This window comes from Scaptodrosophila lebanonensis, unplaced genomic scaffold (genome assembly GCF_003285725.1).
Source record: "Scaptodrosophila lebanonensis strain 11010-0011.00,11010-0021.00 unplaced genomic scaffold, SlebRS2 tig00000123-arrow-arrow-pilon, whole genome shotgun sequence".
Lineage (NCBI taxonomy): Eukaryota > Metazoa > Arthropoda > Insecta > Diptera > Drosophilidae > Scaptodrosophila > Scaptodrosophila lebanonensis.
Genome location: NW_022060581.1, coordinates 926,075 through 947,960, shown reverse-complemented (window position 1 = coordinate 947,960; position 21,886 = coordinate 926,075). Strand labels below are relative to the sequence as shown.

At 38.3% G+C, this 21,886-nt stretch overlaps 2 protein-coding genes across 2 annotated transcripts in view; one reads left to right on the top strand and one right to left on the bottom strand.

The window, feature by feature from the left end:
• Window positions 1-21,886, bottom strand: part of LOC115628761 (lachesin) — a 66,180-nt gene that overhangs the window by 22,467 nt on the left and 21,827 nt on the right. Inside the window, exons 4-6 of the mRNA XM_030524977.1 lie at window positions 18,879-18,979; window positions 14,381-14,472; window positions 14,173-14,301 (exon numbers count right to left, since the gene is read on the bottom strand). Of these exons, the coding sequence (XP_030380837.1) occupies window positions 14,173-14,301; window positions 14,381-14,472; window positions 18,879-18,979 (322 nt within the window). The remainder of the gene's footprint in view (window positions 1-14,172; window positions 14,302-14,380; window positions 14,473-18,878; window positions 18,980-21,886) is intronic.
• LOC115628700 (nucleosomal histone kinase 1-like) lies at window positions 373-1,860 on the top strand. Its single transcript, XM_030524879.1, has 3 exons — window positions 373-384; window positions 506-669; window positions 734-1,860. The coding sequence occupies exon 3, from the start codon at window positions 734-736 to the stop codon at window positions 1,733-1,735; it is 1,002 nt and encodes a 333-aa protein (XP_030380739.1). The 5' UTR covers window positions 373-384; window positions 506-669; the 3' UTR covers window positions 1,736-1,860.

Below are 21,886 nucleotides of genomic sequence, written 5' to 3'. Positions count from 1 at the left end.
TTGTGTTCTGAGAGTTATCCAAAGCTACAATAAAAAATTTACGTAATTTGTGCTTCTTGTTGTGTTTTAAAAATAATTGATATTGCGGTTTCTTTGATTTTGTCCAAAAGTTTTGTTGTACAAACGTTTTCGAAACTGCACTTGTTTTCGACTGCGATTCAATCGTTTCGGAGTTTTGTTTTTTATTTTTTCAAATTTATTTTTTTTTTTATTAATTTGTTTCTGTTTTTTTTTTCCTTGATTTGACTCGGACTCGGATACTCGGCTTACGGATTTGTGATTGTTTTGGACTTTGACTTGGATTTCTGATTTCGGATTCTTGGATTCGGCATCTAGCCACATTTCGCAGCTGCGATTGATTTCTTGGTGTCCTGGATTTTGCGTGTACGTATATTTTTTCAAGATCTCTTTAGTCTTTTCTAATGGTTTTAAGTTGTTATTGTATTTGCATTTTTTTGAACTTGATTTGACTTCGACGTACGTTGCGGACCTACGAAATTATCAGATTGTGTTCCACCTGGATTCTGATTGCTTTTGGACTCCGACTTGGACTATTCCATTGCGCATATATTAGTTTTGAATAATTATTTGAAGTTTCAGAAGAGCATTCTTCGATTTTCAAACTTCATTGTGCAACATCTTGGGGGTGAAAAGTTCGTAACTTTCCAGGTAGGTATTTCGTGGAGCTATCCAGGGCTTACTTATAATGTTGTCTCTTTAATTCGTACTACAGATGACTAACGATTGGACAAATTTAAAATACCGCAGCGTGCTGACCGATGACGACGGCGATGAGTGGACCGTCGGCTTTCCGATCGGCAAAGGGGGGTTTGGACACATATATGCGACTCGACGCTTGGGGAAGCGGATTTTCGATGCAGTCGTCAAATGTGAACCACACACCAATACGACGCTGAGCACTGAGATCGATTTCTATGCCGAGAATGCCAAGATCGAGGACATAGAACGTTACGAAGAGGAGCATGGCATAGAAACTCTGGGCATGTCTTACATGCTGGGCCACGGCTCTAAGGTTATTAATAATCAGAAGATTCGATTCCTGGTTATGCCATTGCTAGGAACAGATCTGAATATTATGTGCAGATCAATAGACACTTGGATTCCAAGGGGAACAGTGTACCGCATTGCAGTGCAAATACTGCACGTCTGCGAGTATATACATGGCAGGGGCTATATACACGGCGATCTGAAAGAGGCAAACATTATTGTGGGCACAGCCGATGCTGGCCAAGCATATTTGGTAGACTTCGGCCTGTCCACCAAATTGGTAACTGGTGCCTACGTGGAAAGGTTCGAGTATATGCACAGGGGAACCGAGCCATACACGTCGCGAGACGCTCACAGAGGGGTCTCAACGAAGCGATCAGATCTAGAAATGCTTGGGCTTTGCCTAATGCATTTGCTGGGCGCCCATTTCCCATGGGAGGCCAGCCAGCTGAGACCCAATGAGATCCGCGACTGCAAGGTGCAAACAATGTCCGATATGTCTAAGGGACTGAAGACATTTTTCCCAAATGGCGCACCTCTGCCTATAGCGAAGTTTATGGAATACGTTAACGGGCTGACTCATCTCCAGACACCAGATTACGAGAAATGCCGTAAAATGTTCCTCACCGAACTCAAGAGGTTGAAAATACCAAACACCGGAGCATTGAAGTTTCCATCGCCCAAGAAGAGAGGCAGGAAGAGGAAGAGAGAAGACGATACTAACTAATGGGTGGTTCCTCTGCCAGCAATATAAAAATATAATCTTCTATATAATATTTGTATTCTCATTATGCTATCGGGGTCATCAAACGATAATGAGCTGCTCGAAGCTAAGCTCCTATATATTTTATATAAAATTCATGTGTTAATGCTGACTTCGTTTGAAATATATGTATATAATTAACTATTTGATCAACAAAATATTAGGCAGCTTAGCTGTTCTTATACTACAAGTATACACTGCACACGAAAGGTTAAAAGGGCATATTAGGTTTGTGGAAAGCATGTAACGGAAATAAGAAAGCATCTCTTAATCAGCACATGCCGAGAGAAAACGGTCTAGACATGTCTGTCTGCCCGTCCGTCTGTTCGTTTGTCTGGATTTTTGAAAAGGCTGAGCCCGCATTGCCCAAACCTGGTATGTAGACTATTATTATGCCCAGACAGCACGAGTTTATTTAATTTCTTTATATTTTTCGCCTGCTACAGAATTTTGTTGCTACTGCCCATTTCTCTGAAGCTACATAAACCCAACTTTGTACACGTAAGTAATATTTTATTCTTTTCTATTGTAGATAATAGAGAATCAAGTTCACTCCACTCTGTACATGAAATGTACAAAAATATATGAAATTTGCGGGCAATTAAAAATGTAACAGTCAGAGGGAGAGCGTGGCAGACCCCACAAAGTGTAATTCTTAATAAGTATGACAAGACGAGTCGATCTAGCCCTGCCTGTCTGTCCGTCCGTCTGTTCGTTTGTTCGTCTGTATGAGCACCTGGATCATAGAGACTATAATAGCTAGAGGCATCAAATTTTGTACACATATGTCTTTTGTGTGTACGCAGTACGAGTTTGTTTTATTATACTCTGTACATGAAATATACAAGAGTATATTAGGTTTGCGGGAGCTGAAAATGTAACAGGCAGAAGGAGGCGTGGCAGACCCCACAAAGTATATATATTCTTGATCAGCATGACGAGACGAGTCGATCTAGCCCTGTCTGTCTGTCCGTCTGTCCGTCTGTCCGTATGAACACCTGGATCTCAGCGACACAAAGATGCGTTATATGTGTACGCTGTGCAAGTTTGTTTTATTTTTTTGATTTCCCCCCCACTTCCCCCCTATGGGGGTTTTCCCGATTTTCCATTCATATAATCCTATATCTCGGAGACTATAAGATCTACGGGCATCAAATTTTAGTCACAGATGCCAGATGGAATATCCCTCCCTCCCCCCTCTCCCCCGCAAATCGCGATTTTCTCTAACTCCCGTAATTCTTGGAATTTCGAACTAATTTTGGAAATACCCCCAGTTAGTAATTATGTGTCCGTATGCCAAGTTTCACCAATCGATCAAAAATTTTTTTGTAATTCTCTTATTTTTTTAAATTTATATAATTGTTCTAAACATATGTACAGAGTATTTCAAAGTCGGGTCACCCGACTTTAGCCTTTTTTCTTGTTTTTTTATGAGCCCCACACTTGCCCTCTCCCTCCTTTTGGGGACTGTCCGTTTCGTTCGTATGCCAAGTTTCATCATGATAGGTCAATATTAAAGGAAGCTACAGTTGTGTATTAGCCCTAACATCACATTTAACGTGCATAGTGTAGGATACCAAAGTTTAAGGTTTAATGAGCTGAAATGTTGCTATAATGTTAGAGCCCCTCCATGGTCAGCAAGATTGTTGAGCAGCGCGCCTAAAAGAGAGAGCTATACTCGCACGTACGAGTTCTCGTACTCGTACTCGTTCGTACGAACCGTTTAATGAGGATGTGGATGGGGATGTGGGGATGTGGGGTGCGTGATTGGATGGGGCCCCATCTCTAAGGGCGACAATGACGCTGATGCATCCTGACCGAGCTATGACCAAAATTTGTGGTTTGTAAAACTGCCAAAGCTGTAGCTGGAGTTCATGCAAGTTTAGAGATTGCATTGTCCGTCTGTGTATTGGTGTGCGTGTGTGTGTGCGAGACATTTGTGGCCATGTGCAGCAGGTTGCACGTTGCAGGTTGCAACAATGTCAGCCTCATCGTGTGTGTGTGCTTGTGTGTGTGTGTGTGTGTGTGTGTGTGTGGATGGCATGTCAGTCGACAGTTTTGTAAGTTTGAACGATTTTAATTGATTTCCATGGACGACTGCATCTGTCTTATCTATCAACTATCTATTTGTGGACAAGGACAATGTCTAGAAGTACCTTCTTCCTGTCGATGCGCGTGTCTGTCTGCATGTACATGTGTGTGTGAGTGTGTGTGTGAGTGTGTGTGTGTGGATGATTTAATTGAAATTCTGAAGGGCCATGCCCAGCTGTCAATTTGTAACACTTTAAGCTGCCAGCCCCGATCACTGATCAGACTAGGGCCTCACAAATATTGCGCATACGCCATGTTGGCCACAAGACGCAAGGACAAACTCGAGGCTCGAGCTGAGGGCAGTAAAGGCAGCAAGACACAACTAGCGCCTGCGGTCATTGCGAAAATTGACATATTGCTCACGCACATGCCTAAAGTGTTGAAGTCAGTCAGTACAGTCAAGCCTCGGTATGAATTCCACACTTTGCATCTTTTTTTTTTTAAATTTCTTTAAATTTTCTATTTTTCTATTTAGCGCATGTATCATTTTAATATTCATTTTATTAGAATGCACAGTCAAGCCTCGATATGTGCAAATTTCCAGTCTTTGCAGTTTTTATGCCCTTTTTTAAATTACCTTATATTTTTCATTTATTTACATCAAATTTATATTTTTATTATTCAATTTATGATAGAATACAACAGATTTAAAAACAGTCCATTAAGATTGCAGTTTGCTTTAAGATTTCTTTTCAATTAGGCAAATAATTCCAAACTATCCGAAACGTAGTCATTTCTGCAGTGGGGATCTGTTTGTGACCAATATTCATAACACAACTTTATCAAAAATTCAGTCAGTTGGGGTTCATTTATTTATAAATTGAGACAAGATCGTAACTTGAATGACATTAGCGTTCGAAAATCAAATTTCGAGTATTGCTAAGTACCTGAACGATTGTTTATGTAGAAATAGAATAGTATAGGGGGGTTTGAAAACGATTTTAAAAAGTATTTTCAAGACTGCTTTCACTTTCGAAAATACATTTGAATATATTTTTTCGAAAACGTTTTTAAAAAGTGCTTCCAAGACTGTTTTCAAATTGATTGATTGTTTATGTATAGAGGTTCGAAAACTGTACCCAAAGGGTACAAGGGTATATTAGTTTTGTGCGAGTGTACATGAAACACACAGAAGGAGGCGTGGCAGACCCCACAAAGTATATATATTCTTGATCAGCATGACAAGCCGAGTCGATATAGCCATGTCCGTCTGTCCGTCTGTCTGTCCGTCTCTCTGTATGAACGCAAGGATCTCAGAAAGTATAAGAGCTAGAATAACCAAACTTGGTATACAGATTCCCCTGAGCCCGAGAAAGGGCGAGCTTGTTCATTTTTTCTTTTTAATCATTTTTTTTTTTTTTGTGGGGTGGTACAGGGTATTTAAGAGTTGAGCCTGCTCGACTTTAGCATTCCTTTCTTGTTTAAACAATGTTTTTAGCACTGCTCTGAAAGTATTTTTTTTTTTCAAATAATTTCGTTTGGTCATTGATCATTTGTTTTTATGAAAATAATAAGTAGGCAGTAATTTAATTGATCGAAAAAGTTGTCTTGAAATATTTCACAATACGAAAGGTTCTGAATTGGAGGACTACTTTGTGGTTGAATTCCTTTGTGCTTCTATATTTGTTTATTGCTAAGGAAAATTATAAAGTGATATGCATATTACAAGTATGAAGCTTTCTTGTGCCAAGTTTTCTTCAATGCAGTTTTCCGAATAAATTAGGGATGCTTGACTGTATTTGGTGGGCTTATGTCAGAGATGCAGCTGGCTGCGAAAAAGGAGCAGCAGCAATGAATCAAGCGCCTGGTTGCTTTGTCCGTCCGTCTGTCTGTCCGTGTGGCCGTGTGTCTGCCGGCTGGTCCGTCGGTGCGTCGTTCATGTGGTTGCTGGCTGCTTGACCATGCATGAGTGCTGGTTGACTGCGTCTACTTTTAATCCACACAACAGCAGACCAACGCACACACACTAGACTGAATCCTGGCTACATTTGTACACTTTGCATTATGGCCGCTCCAGATCCCGCTCCTCCTCCAATAGCCCTACTGGCAAACACTTTCGCTTGCGATTTGCAATTTTGCCATGATTATTCCGAGCATGTTTCTCCAGCTCCAGCTCCAGTTCAAGCCTTAGCCCGGCCACTGCAACTGCCACTGCCACCATTGCCACTGCTGCCACTACTGACACTACTGCTGCTGGCTCAGTTGCGGCAAACAAAGCCACAAATATGCACTAATGACGTCGTCGTCGTCGTCGTAGTCCTGCAACTCTGGAAGTCTGAAGAGCCACCGCTCCACCGCTGGACGCAGACAGGCAACTAGCACAATGCACACGCACCTTGCCATTGTGTGTCGATGTGAAAGGTGACAGCATTGGGGCTACAGTTGCCACAGAGCCCAGTGACGTGTGTTTTTCAGCTCATTGGCAGCGCAAATAGAGCGACAAGCAACCGAGCAACCGACTGACTGCCTGACTGCCTGACTGGCTGACTGACCCGCCCACCCAATGACTGGCCATAGTTAAGCCTTGCTATACCCTCGCCAACGAGTCGCATGCAATTTTCACGAAGCATGCGACTTCAAAAAATTAACGCACGCCCTTTGTTTGTTACTTCGCTTCATAAGTAATCAGTAAAGTTCGATTATTTTTGCACCAATAATCTATAAATAAAGAAGTTTATTTGATTTGAAAATGAAAGTATTTACATTCACAACCAAATTGGTTAAAGTATACTGAATTTCCTAAACTCAGAAATCAGTACAGTTCGCTTCATAAATAATCAGTTAAGTTCAATTATTTTAGCACCAATAAGAAGATTATTTGATTTGAAGCTGTTAAGTATTTACATTCACATCCAAATTGGTTAAAGTATACTGAATTTCCCAAACTCAGAAATCAGACAGTTCTCTTCATAAATAATCAGTGGTTAGATTTTTTTGCACCAATAAAAAATGTCGGACTTTTTAATTAAATTTAGTTGCACTTTAAAATCTTTACTATTTTAAAGAATAATTGTAATTTTATTTGTTCATTGTTTTTCTCTTTTTAAAACCTGAATGAATATTTTGTATGCTTCCATGTCTTCAAATTGACAGTGCTTTGTCACATAAATAAATGAAAATAAAATATATAAATTCAAAGCCCATATTAGTGAATGTAAAAAAGAAATAATTACATTTAACATCGGTTGTTAAATAGAGTATACCCATGTACTTAAGTACATCCGATTTCAAAATGATAAAGTTAATTGCTTTTAAAAAAGTTTCGAATTGGAACAATGTGTATCTTCATAAGAAATCCCAATAGTTGGAAGAGAAATGTTCTCAAGGGACCTATTCATAAAAAAGGTTTTTTTTTAAAAAAATATTTCTATTTGCATATATTAAACATCTTCTCATTTTCTCACTCAGAAAAACGTAGATTATAGTGAAAACATATGCATATGTGTGGGCCGGCCCTAAACATTATGAATATGCTGAGAGCTTAGATGCTTTTTGGCTTCTGAAAACGTCTCCTAGTCTTACTAGCTTGGGTATTGCTATAGAATCTTTTTTAAAAGCAATTAACTTTATCATTTTGAAATCGGATGTACTTAAGTACATGGGTATACTCTATTTAACAACCGATGTTAAATGTAATTATTTCTTTTTTACATTCACTAATATGGGCTTTGAATTTATATATTTTATTTTCATTTATTTATGTGACAAAGCACTGTCAATTTGAAGACATGGAAGCATACAAAATATTCATTCAGGTTTTAAAAAGAGAAAAACAATGAACAAATAAAATTACAATTATTCTTTAAAATAGTAAAGATTTTAAAGTGCAATCTATGGCATAGATCAAGCAAAATTCGAATCAAGACAAGTAAAATGAACTAGAAACAGAGAACAATCGATTTCAATTCAATTCAGGGCTGACCACTCGCTTGCAGACATTTCCGAATGCAACCATGCGTTTTAATGTGTTGCTGGTAGTTAATTGGAACTGAAGAAGAAGAGAACACAGCATTCGATAATAAAAATATAAAATTCACTAAGATAGAAATAAAATAAAAATGGTGCAAAGACCAAATATAATTAATTGTGATATCGCAAATGCTAGTCTAAAAAAATACTATGAGTATAATTAGGAAACATGGAATAAAATATAACAATAGTTTGTTTTTGAGGAAGACGAGTGGCATTAGCATGATGAGCAATTTTAAAGGAATGAATGAAGCTTTGTTGAAAAATGGATCGACTTGGGTTGGGTAGAAGAGTATCCAAGTTTCGATTTGTTGATAATATACAGTTTTTCCAGTTCGTTGCTAACTCTCTTTTCATCTCTATATCTGCTCATTCGCCACCCACAAACGCACACCCTCACACACACACACCCTCACCCACACTCACATCTTCATCCAAATCTGCACCCACATCGAAAACCCACTCGAGCCGAGCTCGGCTGCGGAGCGAACGTTTCAATTTGATGTGCTGAGTGTGTCTTCCATTTGGGGCACTCCACACTCAGTTTGTTAACCGTAAGCTTTGCATATTACGCACCTTGTCTATTAATTTGCCCCAGTCGGGCAGTTTTGGGCAGCTTGGAGGGAGGGGGAAGGCGGTTGGCGGCTGGCAGGGAGCTGGGAGTTGGGAGTTGGGGAGAGCTGCCGTCATTGTCAGGAGTTTGTCGCATAATGCAATGGAAGCTGCTTAAAATGCAGACGCATGTGACAACAACAACAACAGCAGCTGCAGCTGCATTTAAGGCTCTGCCCCCCACGTGGTCAGCACTGCGGTGACTTGGAGTGGGTTGCTGGCCAAAACCCTGCCCATCCACAGCTGGGAGCTACCTTCTTTTTGGCGTACGTGATTTTTCGCGTTTTGTCGCATTTATTTGCCTTCGATTTGCGCATGAAAATGACAATTTTTAGCAATGCCATGTGCCCCGGCTTCAACATAGCTGGGGTCAGATACTGCCCCTGGGGTGGGGGTGTGTGGGGAGGGGAGGGGAGGAGGAGGGGCGGAGGGTCAAACGTGCCATTTAACGAGTTAGTTGCAGGCAAATGGACTGCAGGCAGCTTAGCGTCCCCGATACAGTTAAATAATTAAATATTCCAATTGTTTCGATGACATTTTTATTTAAGTCAGAAACTTAAATGTTAAACAAATATTAATATTTAAATTTGATTTAATTTAATATTTTATAATTGTGCAACGAGATAAAAAAAAAAAACTAATCCGATTCAGGAATTAAATATTCCAATTGTTTCGATGACATTTTTATTTAAGTCAGAAACTTAAATGTTAAACAAATATTAATATTTAAATTTGATTTAATTTAATATTTTATAATTGTGCAACGAGATAAAAAAAAAACTAATCCGATTCAGGAATTAAATATTCCAATTGTTTCGATGACATTTTTATTTAAGTCAGAAACTTAAATGTTAAACAAATATTAATATTTAAATTTGATTTAATTAAATATTTTATAATTGTGCAACGAGATCAAAAAAAAAAAACTAATTCGATACAGGAATTAAATATTCCAATAGTTTCCATGACATTTTTATTTAAGTCAGAAACTTAAATGTTAAACAAATATTAATATTTAATATTTAAATTTGATTTAATTTAATATTTTATAATTGTGCAACGAGATCAAAAAAAAAAACTAATTCGATACAGGAATTAAATATTCCAATAGTTTCGATGACATTTTTAAGTCAGAAACATAAATGTTAAACAAATATTAATATTTAAATTTGATTTAATTTAATATTTTATAAAAAAAAACTAATCCGATGCTTGTCAAGTTTCGAATCCTTGAGCTCTCATACTTATAGTTGAACTTAAAGCTACTCGTACACCCTGAAATAGCTTCTCTGCCCAGCTCTAGACTAGGAGCTTGACATTTTCCTTGATCAGACCACGTATGTATATGAGAAGACTGATTGATAGTACATACTTGCAGGATTGTGTGTCTGTATGAACACCGACAATTTTCAAATGATAACATCTAGCAACACGCAAACTTGTAAAACAGACTTGTCTTATCTACATGCAGATCGAGTTTATTTTGGACCATATATTATTTTATTATTTTATATAGCTGTCGTAGGATCGGTCGGTGCAACAAGCACTCTCTATAGAATTACTTATTTGCTTGTAAAGATGCCTCATCATGTTCAATATCGGTTTGCTGCATCATATGGTTTCCATGGGAAATATTGATACAACAACTTTTTAGTAGAGCCTCTTGAAATCCTAATGTTTCATAATAATCGTAGGAATGATTGGAGCTTCAAACACGATATTAGTTGAATGGCTATTGCGGGCTAAACTGCGGATGCAGGGTATTCAAAAGAATTATTTAACAGCTAAGCAAATTTTTTAAAACAAATTATAATTGAAGTATTCTCATATTTTCTCTACGCTGCCCACAAAAGTTGAATCTGCACGCTTTCTCTGAATTAGAAATACAAGTATATGGCGTGGCAGAGGCAGGACAGGAGCTGCAGACTTTGCTTTGTTTTAAGAAAAATTTCTCTTTTATATATATACAAGTATAGTATATATATGCTTCTAAGTCTAGGTCAGATTCTAGGACCTTTGTAGGGATTAGGCAGAGAATGCTGCATTCAGTAAACTAATCATTTATAAATTAGTACCGCCATTTATATGCAATGCTGTTAAGGATAACAAGTCTCTTAACCCTCCTTTAGAGGATCAACTGTCTCTTAATCTATGGCTTCGAGGTCTTGGCTTGAAGTGAAAGATGCGCTCATGTGGCGGACAAAAGCATTGGACTTGTAATATAACTGAGAAAGCTACACTATTATTTAAATATGAAATATTTATGCCAGTAGTGTGTTGGTCGAACCTTGGAAGCTTCCAACCTTTGCATTAATAATTGTTCCTCTTTAAGGACCCTTAGAGAACTATGCTCTTCATTTAAGAATCCCAGAAGAATAGTGCAAGGCAGATTGCAAGTAGCGTTCGCTTTTAAATACTTTAAGCTGTTCATATAGTACAGCTGTCATCCCCCTGCTGCTTAACTGGCCGATTCTGGTGCCGATATTTTGGATATTATATACGAGTATTGTTGTTGTTGTTGTTGGCAGGCAGGCAGGCAGGGAAACTCTTAGACAGTCGGCTAATGAGAGCTGCCTGGCTTGCCGGTTGCGTATCCTGCACGCACCTTTGCCGTCCCGCCTAATTGGCCGCCCGCCTCGGCAGGAAACGGGGCAAATGGCACGGAAGACGTGTGCACGGCGGAAACACGAAGGGGAAATGCAACCGGCGCATCTTGGAAGCGACACCGCTTTATCAGCCAACAACTGAGGCATGTGGCAGGCAAAAGGTTCACAAAGTGGCGGCAAGGCTGGGGCTGCAGCGGATGGACGCCTTCTGCAAAACTTTGTTTTCACTTTTCCGCAACGCGGTCGCTCGTGAGAGGAAAGGGAGGGGGGCAGGGGGGGGGGGGGCAACAACATTTGCCAAACAAATTGTGAGCAAGTTGTTGCAATATGGCAACACAGGAAACGTAAACGCAACGTCGCTTGTTATAATTTGCAACAACGTGCAACAAGGAGTGGGGGGAGGAGGGGCAGGAAGTGGGGCTTATGTAGTGAAGTGCCAAGTTGATCAAAAACTTTTCCCAAGGTAAGGCAGGCAATAGCTGGCATCTCAAGATAGCGACCAACGAACCTTTAAACAATCTAAGGGGGGTTGGAAAAGGAAAAAATAAACAACAACAACAACAACATCAGTAGAGTATTGTCGCCACGTTGCATGGCCAAACACTTGCAGTGGGCCACATTAACACAATGTCAGAATGTTAAAAAGCGTGATTTCGGCAACTGTGCAGTGGCACGAGGACTGCCACCAGCAGCAGCAGAGGCGCCACAGCAAACAAGCGCAGTTTCTGGCACTGCTGTGCTGCTCTTGCTATTTCTGCCCTGATGATTGAGTGAACTGTGGAGCTGTGGCTCGAGGGGAGCAGCGGGCAGGGGGCAGGAGGCAGGGCTGGCAAATGTCTAGGACGTCGCACGTGCGGCAGACAGCTTGACAAAAAACTGTGGCACCCGCACCAAGAGGCAAGCCACATACTATACAATGCATGCCAGCACCAAGAGGCAAGCAGGGGAGACGGACGAGATAGGGGGGAGTGGCGTCGACGAGCAGGTAATGCCCGACATCAGTGACAGGATTTAAACGGATTACAACAACGACGAGCACGATGACGATGACGACAATCGAGTTAGCAGCAGCAAGCTGCTTGGGTTTCCGTTTCATTTTGCTTCTTTTTTTTATTTTTTAAACATACAGCTCAGAGCGTTCGTCTGCATGTGTCTACACTGGGAAAAATTATGTCACAAAATGGTGCAATAATACTATAATAATCCCATCAAAAGACAACTATAAAATACTTGTTAGGTTTCTTAAAAAATCGAATCTAATTCGTAAATTATAGTTCTATTACAATTCCATAAAATCTTCATTAATGCACCCATCAACTTTTGTATAGAATACTATACTATTTCATTATAATAAATCATATTATTTTTAAGTTAAGCTTAAAGCCACGGCGCCATAGCCTAGACCACCATAGCTTATCTGTAATTTTAATTACCTTTAAGCTGTATATAAAAATAAAAAATTAATTACTTTATCACGCAAGTTGGATGAAAAGGAAATCCTGCCTTGAATCTCTCTCCCTAACAATAATTGCGATATGTTTTAATAAAAATATTTTGGAAAACAATACTCAGCATTTTATGAAAAAAAATATTCTTAGAACTAAAAGCGAATATTTTTGCTATTAACATATGATTATATCAATGATTACAAATTTCAAAAAACTAACAACATTTGACAAACAACTACTTTTACTATAAATGCTAAGTATTTGTTATCATTTTACAGTTAGTTTTTGAAGTAAAACTTCTTGTGTGAGGGTTTTGAAGGCTGTATCGGCAACCTTTTTTGTAACGAAACCAACAGCACGTAACTGCTTTTTTCTGAGGCTCTTGAAAGCCTGTTCGGCAACAATCGGTGTCGGCGGGTTTTCTATATTTTTTGAAGCGAGTCCTATAGCTATTTATAGCGGTGTTTTTGGCCATTTTCTAGCGTTCTTTTTATATATTTATAGTGGGTTTTTTATACATTTTTAAGCGGATCTTCTACCCTTTCTCTAGCTACTTCTAATTCTTTTGTTGCTATTTTCTATCAGGTTTTCTAACTATTCCTAGCGGTTTTTAAAGTCATTTTCTAGCTGCTCTCTAGCTTAGTAACTATTATTTTTTATTCATTATTTATTTTTCTTTAATGTCATTAAAAACAAATTAACTTTTCTTTTTTTTTATTATTTTTTGTCTCAACTTTCAATACAAACGCATTAATAACTTTAAGCTTTAACATACTTATAAATAACTCCACTTGTTGCACTAGGAAGTAATTACCAATAAATAAAATAAAAATAAAGCGATAACCATTTCTTCGCCAGTCTTTTCAAGCCAAATTTACATTAGCCAACAATCATTGATGAATAAAAAAAGAGGCTGTCCTCAAGAATGGTTAAAAAAACATTATCGCAAATTAAATCATTTCAATACAACCATTAAATTTCACTTCTCGTTTATAGATCGTGTAGTGTTGTAGTGTAGAGCAAAAAGGGCATTATATGAAGAAGTTTCAAAGCTAAAATTACTTTTAAATAATGCTATTACTTGATTATTATTTACTTCTCAGCCCAGACATTCGCAATTTTTTAAATCGATAGTATTACAAGTGTTTTAGGATGAAGCTTAGAATCCAGTTTTTCGCTGCGTGTATGTTCGAATGAGTATGTGTCCGTGTGTGTCTGTGATTGTGTTTGTATGGGTGTGTGTGTGTGTGTGTGTGTGTGAGAGAGCAGTTGATAAGTGTGGCCAGGCACGGGGCACTAAACATTAGATAAACACAAGCACGACGCTGATGATGGCGACACCATGGCCGTTGCCGTTGCCATTGCCATTGCCGATGACGTTAAAGCTGCTGGCTACTCTGACTACGGACTGTGGACTGTGGAGTAAGGACTGTGAACAGGGGACAGGGGACTGCGGAGTACGGACTGCTTCAAACTACTACGGCCAGCTGACTGATGATGTGCTGCGTCAGAGACCAAAAGAGTTGACCACATGCTGTCGCTTCTTCTGCTGCAGCTGCGGTTGCTCTCTAATTAATGAGGCACTGCAGCGCCCGCTTATGCTGGTTTACTTAGCTGGCCTTTGCCTTTAAGGCCCCCCTCCCATCCCAGGATACCCTTATCACTTGCTACTTACAGTGTATGCTTAGCGAGATGCGCTTCGAAACCGATGGCGGCACACCATTCGAGGCAATGCACAGATATGAGCCCATCTCGTTGCGTGAGATTTTCGTCAGCTTCAGGACCTCACCGCGAAACGAAGTAACTGCAAAGTGTGAGCAAATGGTAGGCATTAGACGGATCCATTACCCAACAGCCACACCCACAGCTGCACCCACACCTACCCAATGTCTTTGTGCCCATGTTGTCCTTCAGCACGATTTCGTTGCCATCCTCGCGACGCCAGGTGACAATGGGTTCCGGATAGCCACGGGCCCTGCAAATGGGAGAAACAAGCATTTTAATGTCAATTTATTAAATCAACGCAAACACACCAATCATGTTATTTTAAAGCATGTCCTTGACACTGCAGAAGGGAACAATGAACATTTCTTTTCATTCATTTAACACAAAATACTCGCATTGGACCAAAACATTTGCTCATTTAAAGTTCAAGTGCTCTGAAATTCATTTGTTTATACTTACTATTAATACTAAGTATATTAGTAGTATGTGATAGTTCCAAGGTTGTGAAGGAACTTGCAATAAATGAAGTGATCCGACTTTAGAGAGAAACCGAGTGCCTTAGTTGGCTAAGACCAAGCACTTCTTTCAAAGGCAAATAAAACAAATTGGACCCAGTCTTGAGGAAGACTTTCATTTCATTCATTTCAAGCAACAACTGTTTCCACTCACAAACGACCTTCTTGCAGGACACTGAAGACTAAGAAAAATTTTACGCAATTTGAAAAATGTAGACTTTGCTGAAATTTCAGGGAATATCACTGGAGGGTTTTCCGATTTCTTAAAGCAGTCAGTAATTAGTAAATTTTCCCAAAAGTTCGAAAAAGTATTGGGGATGGGGAAAATGAATCCATTTTTTGTTCCCCATAATCAAATTGTATTTAATAAGGATTGCATTGTTGAGGATAGCCTATTAATTGCTCTTTCAGAAAAGCTCCTTGGTGCCCAATCATTTGTTCATTACTGCAATGAATCAATATTAAATCTAACTATATAGTTTGATTTATTCTTATATATCTGGCGGGGCTACAGAAGAACTACAAATTGAGTTAAAAAATTTGGAATTTTCATATCAAATCAGACTATATCCCATTCTTTCTTACATCTTGCATCTAAAGAGAGACTAAAATTTGTTTAAATTAAAAATTCTTCCTATATTTTATTAAACAGGTGTACTGCAGCCTAATGTGGCAGCTTAATCCAGTTGTACCTTATTTAAGAGTTTATAAGTTTTGAAATTTAAAGCTAAGATTTTATTTCAAGGACTTTAAAGTAATTGGCGTCTGCCACTTATAAGGCAGTTTGTCTATATCTTTAGTTGATATTGATAGTGTTTGCCTCCGCCTGCTATAAGATTCCAATTAAATCATGGTAGTTGAGCTGCGCAAGTTAAGGTGCAGACGGGTCATTAAATGACCTCCAAAGTGTGTCTCGATAATTACAAGCAATTTGATTTCAATTGGTTTCTCATCAGCACAGTCAGGAAGGTTAAGTGGCCTGTGTTGTGTGTTGAATGAATTGGGATTGTGATGTCGCTGTTGCTGTTGCTGTTGCCGTTGCTGTCGCAGTTGTGCTTGTGATTTCAATCAACTTGAGTTGAGTTGAGTTGAAAATTGCGCGGCACAGCGCCTAAAAATGGGCAATGGAAATTTTCAAGTTCAGTTGCCTATTAAATTTATGATGATGATACTGCTATTAGCATGCGGCCGGTCCCATTGTGTTGTGTTGTTGTCGGCCAGCAGAGCAGAGCCGAGGCACAGGCACAAAGTTCTTGTAATGTACATGGCCGTTAAGCGCCAGCCGCCGTCTGTGGGAATCTGAACGCGATTGTGGATGTGGATGCGAATGTGGGGCAGAAATGCATGTTGGAACAGCAGTTGAACAACAGTTGAAGCTGTTGGAGCAGACACGGGTGTGGTAAATTTTTATGATGCCGCAAACAGATGCAAAATGGCTGGCTGAAAAGAAAAGGCACACACACACACACACAGATACACTCCCGAGCAAACTGGCAGGCAGGCAGGCAGGCAGCCCGAGATATAAGAAGCCAACACAATGGACGGCCAGTCAGGAGCAGTTGCTTAGCTAAGACTAAACGACTTGGCGGGCTGTCTTCCTTCAATCTATGCTTGTATGTGTGCGGGTGTGTGTGTGTGTGTGTGTGTGTGTGTCTGTGTGTGCATATATAGTGCTGTCTTGTGCCATGTTTATGCATGCAAAAGCAACAGCCAAGCGCAAAAACTCTATACAAGCCAAAGACAACTTTTGGCTTGTGTGGCCAGGAGCCAGAAACCAGAACCAGCTATCATTGAAACAGCAGGCGCAGCGATCGTCACAATGGGCCTAACTACACTCTCCAGCAGTCAGAATTCAATTTGAATTTCATTTAAAAGCATCTCCAATGTTCTTTTAAACTAAATGAAAAACGAACCAACTTATGGGTCAGTTATGAGCGATCAAGTCAATGGATTATTTTAAATATAATAATTCATAAGCAGGATACTCAACAATTTCACAATTTTCCACTGATCTATGAGCTAGTCTCAAACATTTTATTAAAAACTGTGAGAGGACACTAACTATTGATGGAGCTGAGCAAGTTTGTAGTTCAGATTAGAGACAATAGGTTTATTCTATTTAATATTAATTTTTTTATATTTCAGATTAGGGACGTTAAGTTCTTTGTAATTAAATTTTAATTTTTTATATTTTTAAATTTGTTCTATTCCTTGACTAGTGAGTGAGTTTCAAAAAATTTTATAAGCATCGAAAACGATATCGTATTCTATGAATTATGGGAATTTTTACGCTTTCGAATAAACTAATAATTTAAAAATTGATGCTTATTCTTCTTTTTTTTAGTTTTTAAAAATAAACCACACGTAAAAAGGCAATGGCAGGATTGATTGTGCTCCAGCAAGTCCAAGCACTATACAAATTTCTTATTGGAAATCAGGTATGTAAGTTAAATAGAGATTATTCAAATCGGTGTGGGTGATATCTTTAGCTGTAAATATTTATATATTCCTTTGAATTGTTTTGCCTTTTCTGATACTACTACTCGTATGAGACCATTTATCATGATGCGCTTACTCTATTGGTAAAAAGTGTTTAAAGACCCCTTTCCAAAGCATTTTTACGTACAACTTTTCGGGCTTAAGCACCTACTCGTATGTACACCTATGCCCCAAATTAAGCAGGAATGTCCGAATGGAAGCACCCCGAGGAGCCACAGCCAAGACAAATCTTTGAAAGTAGACAAAAGTGAAGCCAATGTTATATTGTTTCTACGATTCGTGGGCAATCATTTATGGGGAATTTGTATATATATTTGTTATATTTTCATTATCCCTTTTTAATTATTTAATATGTGGATGTATTTTATGACTTTTTTGGAAGATTTTGTTACCCAGTATGAAAGAAAACTTGAAAAAATTAGCAAATTGAAAACATTTTAGCCCAGATTGTTAATGGTATTTAGATATTTGAGAAATCTTTATCAATATTCTAGTACTATACATTGGACACTTGTAGAATGTAGCACGTTAACTAAATTATTGATTTCATTAACAGAGTTTTAATTGTTGGTGTATTTTCTGACTAATATGAAAGATTTTTTTACGCATTATGAAAGAAAACTTTCAAAATAACAAAATTAAAAGAGCACAGATTACTAATAGTATTTAAAAACGCGGGAAATCTCTTTCCCACTCTTCTAAATTTTTATTCTAAAAGAAAAATGAATTACGTTAACTAAATTAATGATTTCATAGTATTAGTTATTAATAATTGCAAATAATTAAATGACGATTGAGATCTGTTTCTACGCATTTGTACAAGTATTTCAAATAATGACATTTTTAAGTGCATTTTTTGGAAATTCCTCGATTGTGCGCCACCCACGTCCATGGAATTGGCGAGCAGCAACAACTTTCAACTTCTCACTGCAATTGCAGCAAAGTTTTGTGCCGTTAAAAGCATAAAACCCACGACGAGTCCTGCCATCGTCTCTGTGTCCTCGTCTACCGTCGACCGTCTGGTCAACTTTTTTGCTCAGTCCTTTTAATTTGGATGCGCCTGCGCCACGCCTGCTTAAAGTTGAATTCATTTTACGGGATTTGCGCTAAGACGCATTAACTTGCGAAAAACGCAGCAACCACTCGGGGTCACTAATAGCTTTTCACACACAAGCTCGCACGCACACACACACACCCACAGATAGAGAGAGAGAGAGAGAGAGAGAAAAGCAGGCAATGAGCTTATCGCCGTCATTCCATCATTTTGCGGTTAAATCGTTAAAAATACTTGCTGGTCAGGTTCATAAATCAGTGGCGGCTAAATGCGAGACGATGGCGGCGATAAAGACAGGCGACAAGGATATGGGGGACGCGAAGGACGCTGGGGAAGGGCAACACAGTTAGTTAAAATGAGGAACCGCAGAAAAACAAAAAGCGTCGAGTCGCTAAATCAAGAGAAATGAAGTGTCGCTTAATTTGTTGACATTATTATGGTGAGTGTGAGTGTGTGAGTGGCTGCTGGAGCTTGCAGCTTGGATTTGGCAGCATTTCAAAACTCTACCAGCACCACACACTTCACTTGTTGTTGTTGTTGTTGTTGTTTCAGGTTTCATTCTCGTTTTCATTTTCTTTCCGCACTCACCGACATGTTAAACGCACCGAACTGCCTTCGGGCACTATGACATCCGAGGAGGTATCCTCGCTTATAAAATCTGGCGGTATAACAACGTCCAAGAAGCCAATCTGCAAGAAATATTATTAAAGCAACATTAAAAACTTTTCAATCAACGCATTGCTTTAAAGCACATAGCTAGGTGTGAGTTAATTTACTTTGAAGAAACTGCTTTATTTGAGTTTAGTTTCTTTTAAGAGAAGCTGCACATTTTTCAAGAAGTTCAGCTTAGAAATATAAATGTAAGCTTCTTCAAAATACTATACAACAAACAATTCGCTAAAAAGAATATTTAAGAAATTAAAGTTAATAAATTAGAGCTAAATTGTCATTAAAAAAAATATAACATTTCTAACAGATGCATAACTTTTTTTTTCATTGAAAGAATCAACAAATTGTTGGGTTACTTATTTAAAACAATGTACTATTCTTTTTAGTGATAAAATCGTCTTAATGATTTTTCTGACAACAAGAAGGAATTTTACTTAAACTTAATTTATTTGGAATAGTTTCTTAACATTGGAAGCAAACAATAATTACACTCTTCATTGTTCATAGAGCTAAATTGTCATTAAATTTCTGAGAACGATAAAGATTCGTTAGTTCATTAAAGGTACATCACTGTTTTTTACATTAAAAGAAACAAGAAATTAAAATAATTTGTGACTAGTATATTAATTTATAAGAAATTTTCTTGTCGTACTAGGAACTAATAAACAAATAAACAAACAAGGAGAGGGTAAACCGAAAAAAAATGTCCCCTTTGCTTTTTATAATATTTTAAATACTATCAATATGAATTTTCTGCCAGCAATAAGGACCGCAAGTAATGTTTTTTTTTAAAGCGCAAAAATCATTCATTTACAGTAGCTTTGATCAAAAATAAAACTGAAGTTTAGCTGAAAATTAATCATTATATTGTAAGAGAATAAATTAAATTATAAAATAATCATTATTTTGCAATTTTTAAAATAACATTTACAATAATTACAGTTTTTTGACATGGTTTCGTAAAGTGGAAAGGAAACAATAATTACATTCTGCATTATTTTTAAGTGTGTATTACATACAAGTATATATGCGAGTATACAAAAAGGGCAACTTAAAACAATTACATTTCGAAAAGAAAGATAGATTTTTTTATTTTGCTGCATTTTGTTTTGTTATCCTAGTATTCAGATCTGTGAATATTTGCTAAAGAAATGAATCAACTGTTTTGTGGACAGAAACAGAGATCCCTTTATTTCTTCTTATACAGTTTGATATTTTAACAGAGTTTTTCAAGACTGCAAGTAATTTAAATCATGATTATGCAATGATGGTAGCGACGTGATTGGAATCGAGTACCCCTACTCAGGAACGAACTCCTAAATTCGTTTTGTTAGATCGGTTGTAAAAATTCTATACTCTTGATAGGCTACAGCTGCAAGCAGACCGCAGTTGAATGATATTTGCATGGCGTGTCGATATTTTGAGCTAAAAAATTGCCCAAGCTGAAAAAGTTGTATCTAAATATATTAAATATATAATATAAACACTGATTAGCTAATGCAGCTTAGTGGCTAGCTACGGAAAGTGACAAAACTCTCGAATACAAGTTGCCCCCAGTAGCGTGAGGCGCGTAGATGTCGGCCTCCAGGCAGAGTATACATATGTACATATGTATGTACACACAGACACCATTAATCGGGACAATAAAGTGTGCGTCTAGCAGCGGCAAAGACAAATGCTTGGAGCAATGACCACAGTGCGTATGAGTAATAAACAAACAAACACACATACGCACTCAGGTGAGACGAAACTAAAACTTGTTAAATGAAAATGACATTTAGATAAACAGCTAGAGGTGTGTCCAGGAGTTGGATGGAGTGAGGGGGAGGGGAGGGGAGGGGAGAGAAAATTTACTACGCACACAGCGAAAATTTGCTGATTATGCCGAGACGCGGTCATAAAGCGAGGAAGACGAACAGGGCCAAAGATTTTATGCGCAAGGAAAGCAACAAAGACAAAGACAAAGGCAGAAACAAAGCAAATGAGGTTGAAATAGTTGAGGAGGCGTACAGAGGAATACATTCTTCCTGCTGGGCAATGGACTTTGGACGTGGACACTTAGCAGAAAAGAACACAATTCATACGCATTTCGCTTTCGTGTGCAGCTCAATGCACCTCCCCCCCCCCCTTCCACCCACTCTCCACCAATCACACCCCAACACTGCCCTTGTTGTTGTTGTTGTTGTTGTTTTTGTGCAAAGCGTTAAAGTAAAAATAAAAATTAAGGAAGCATGAAATACATTTTATTGGCGCCATAAACTTCACTTGGCTGGACACATGAGTGTACGTGTGAGCGACCAAACACACACACACACACACACACACACACACACACACGTACCTCGCATACATAAACATGATGCTGGAATTTATATGCTGCGTGCGCCTTTGTCTATGTGTTAGTGTGTGTGTGCGAGAGAGCGTTGTTTGTTCATAGTTTTCGCTTTCGATTTGCTGCGCTTTCTTTCATTCTATCCTACACTTTCGGCTGACTCGCTGAGCTACAACAACAATAACAAGAATAAAAACAACAAGAACAATAACAACAACAACAACTGTCTGCTACAACAACAACTACTCAGCGCATTCCGTTTCAGTTTGCGCTTCAATGCCGCAAGAAATTTGCTCAAACACTTTGGAAAATTGCTTTCAAGCAGTCGCCCTTCAAAAGGGAGAGAACAAAAATATATACACACGTTGTTCTATAGATACTATACTATATGTATTTGTATAGTTCAAACAAACTAAACGCGAGAGTTCTTGCTGCCTGAGGAGCTGTCCGCATGCAAAATAAGCCAGACATTGAAGAAAATATTGAAAAATTATTTCTGCAGACTGTCTTTCGTTTCAATTTCGACTTAATAAAACAATCAACAAAATAAATAAAACAATTCAAATAACATTAACAAGCATTGGAAAATAAAGAT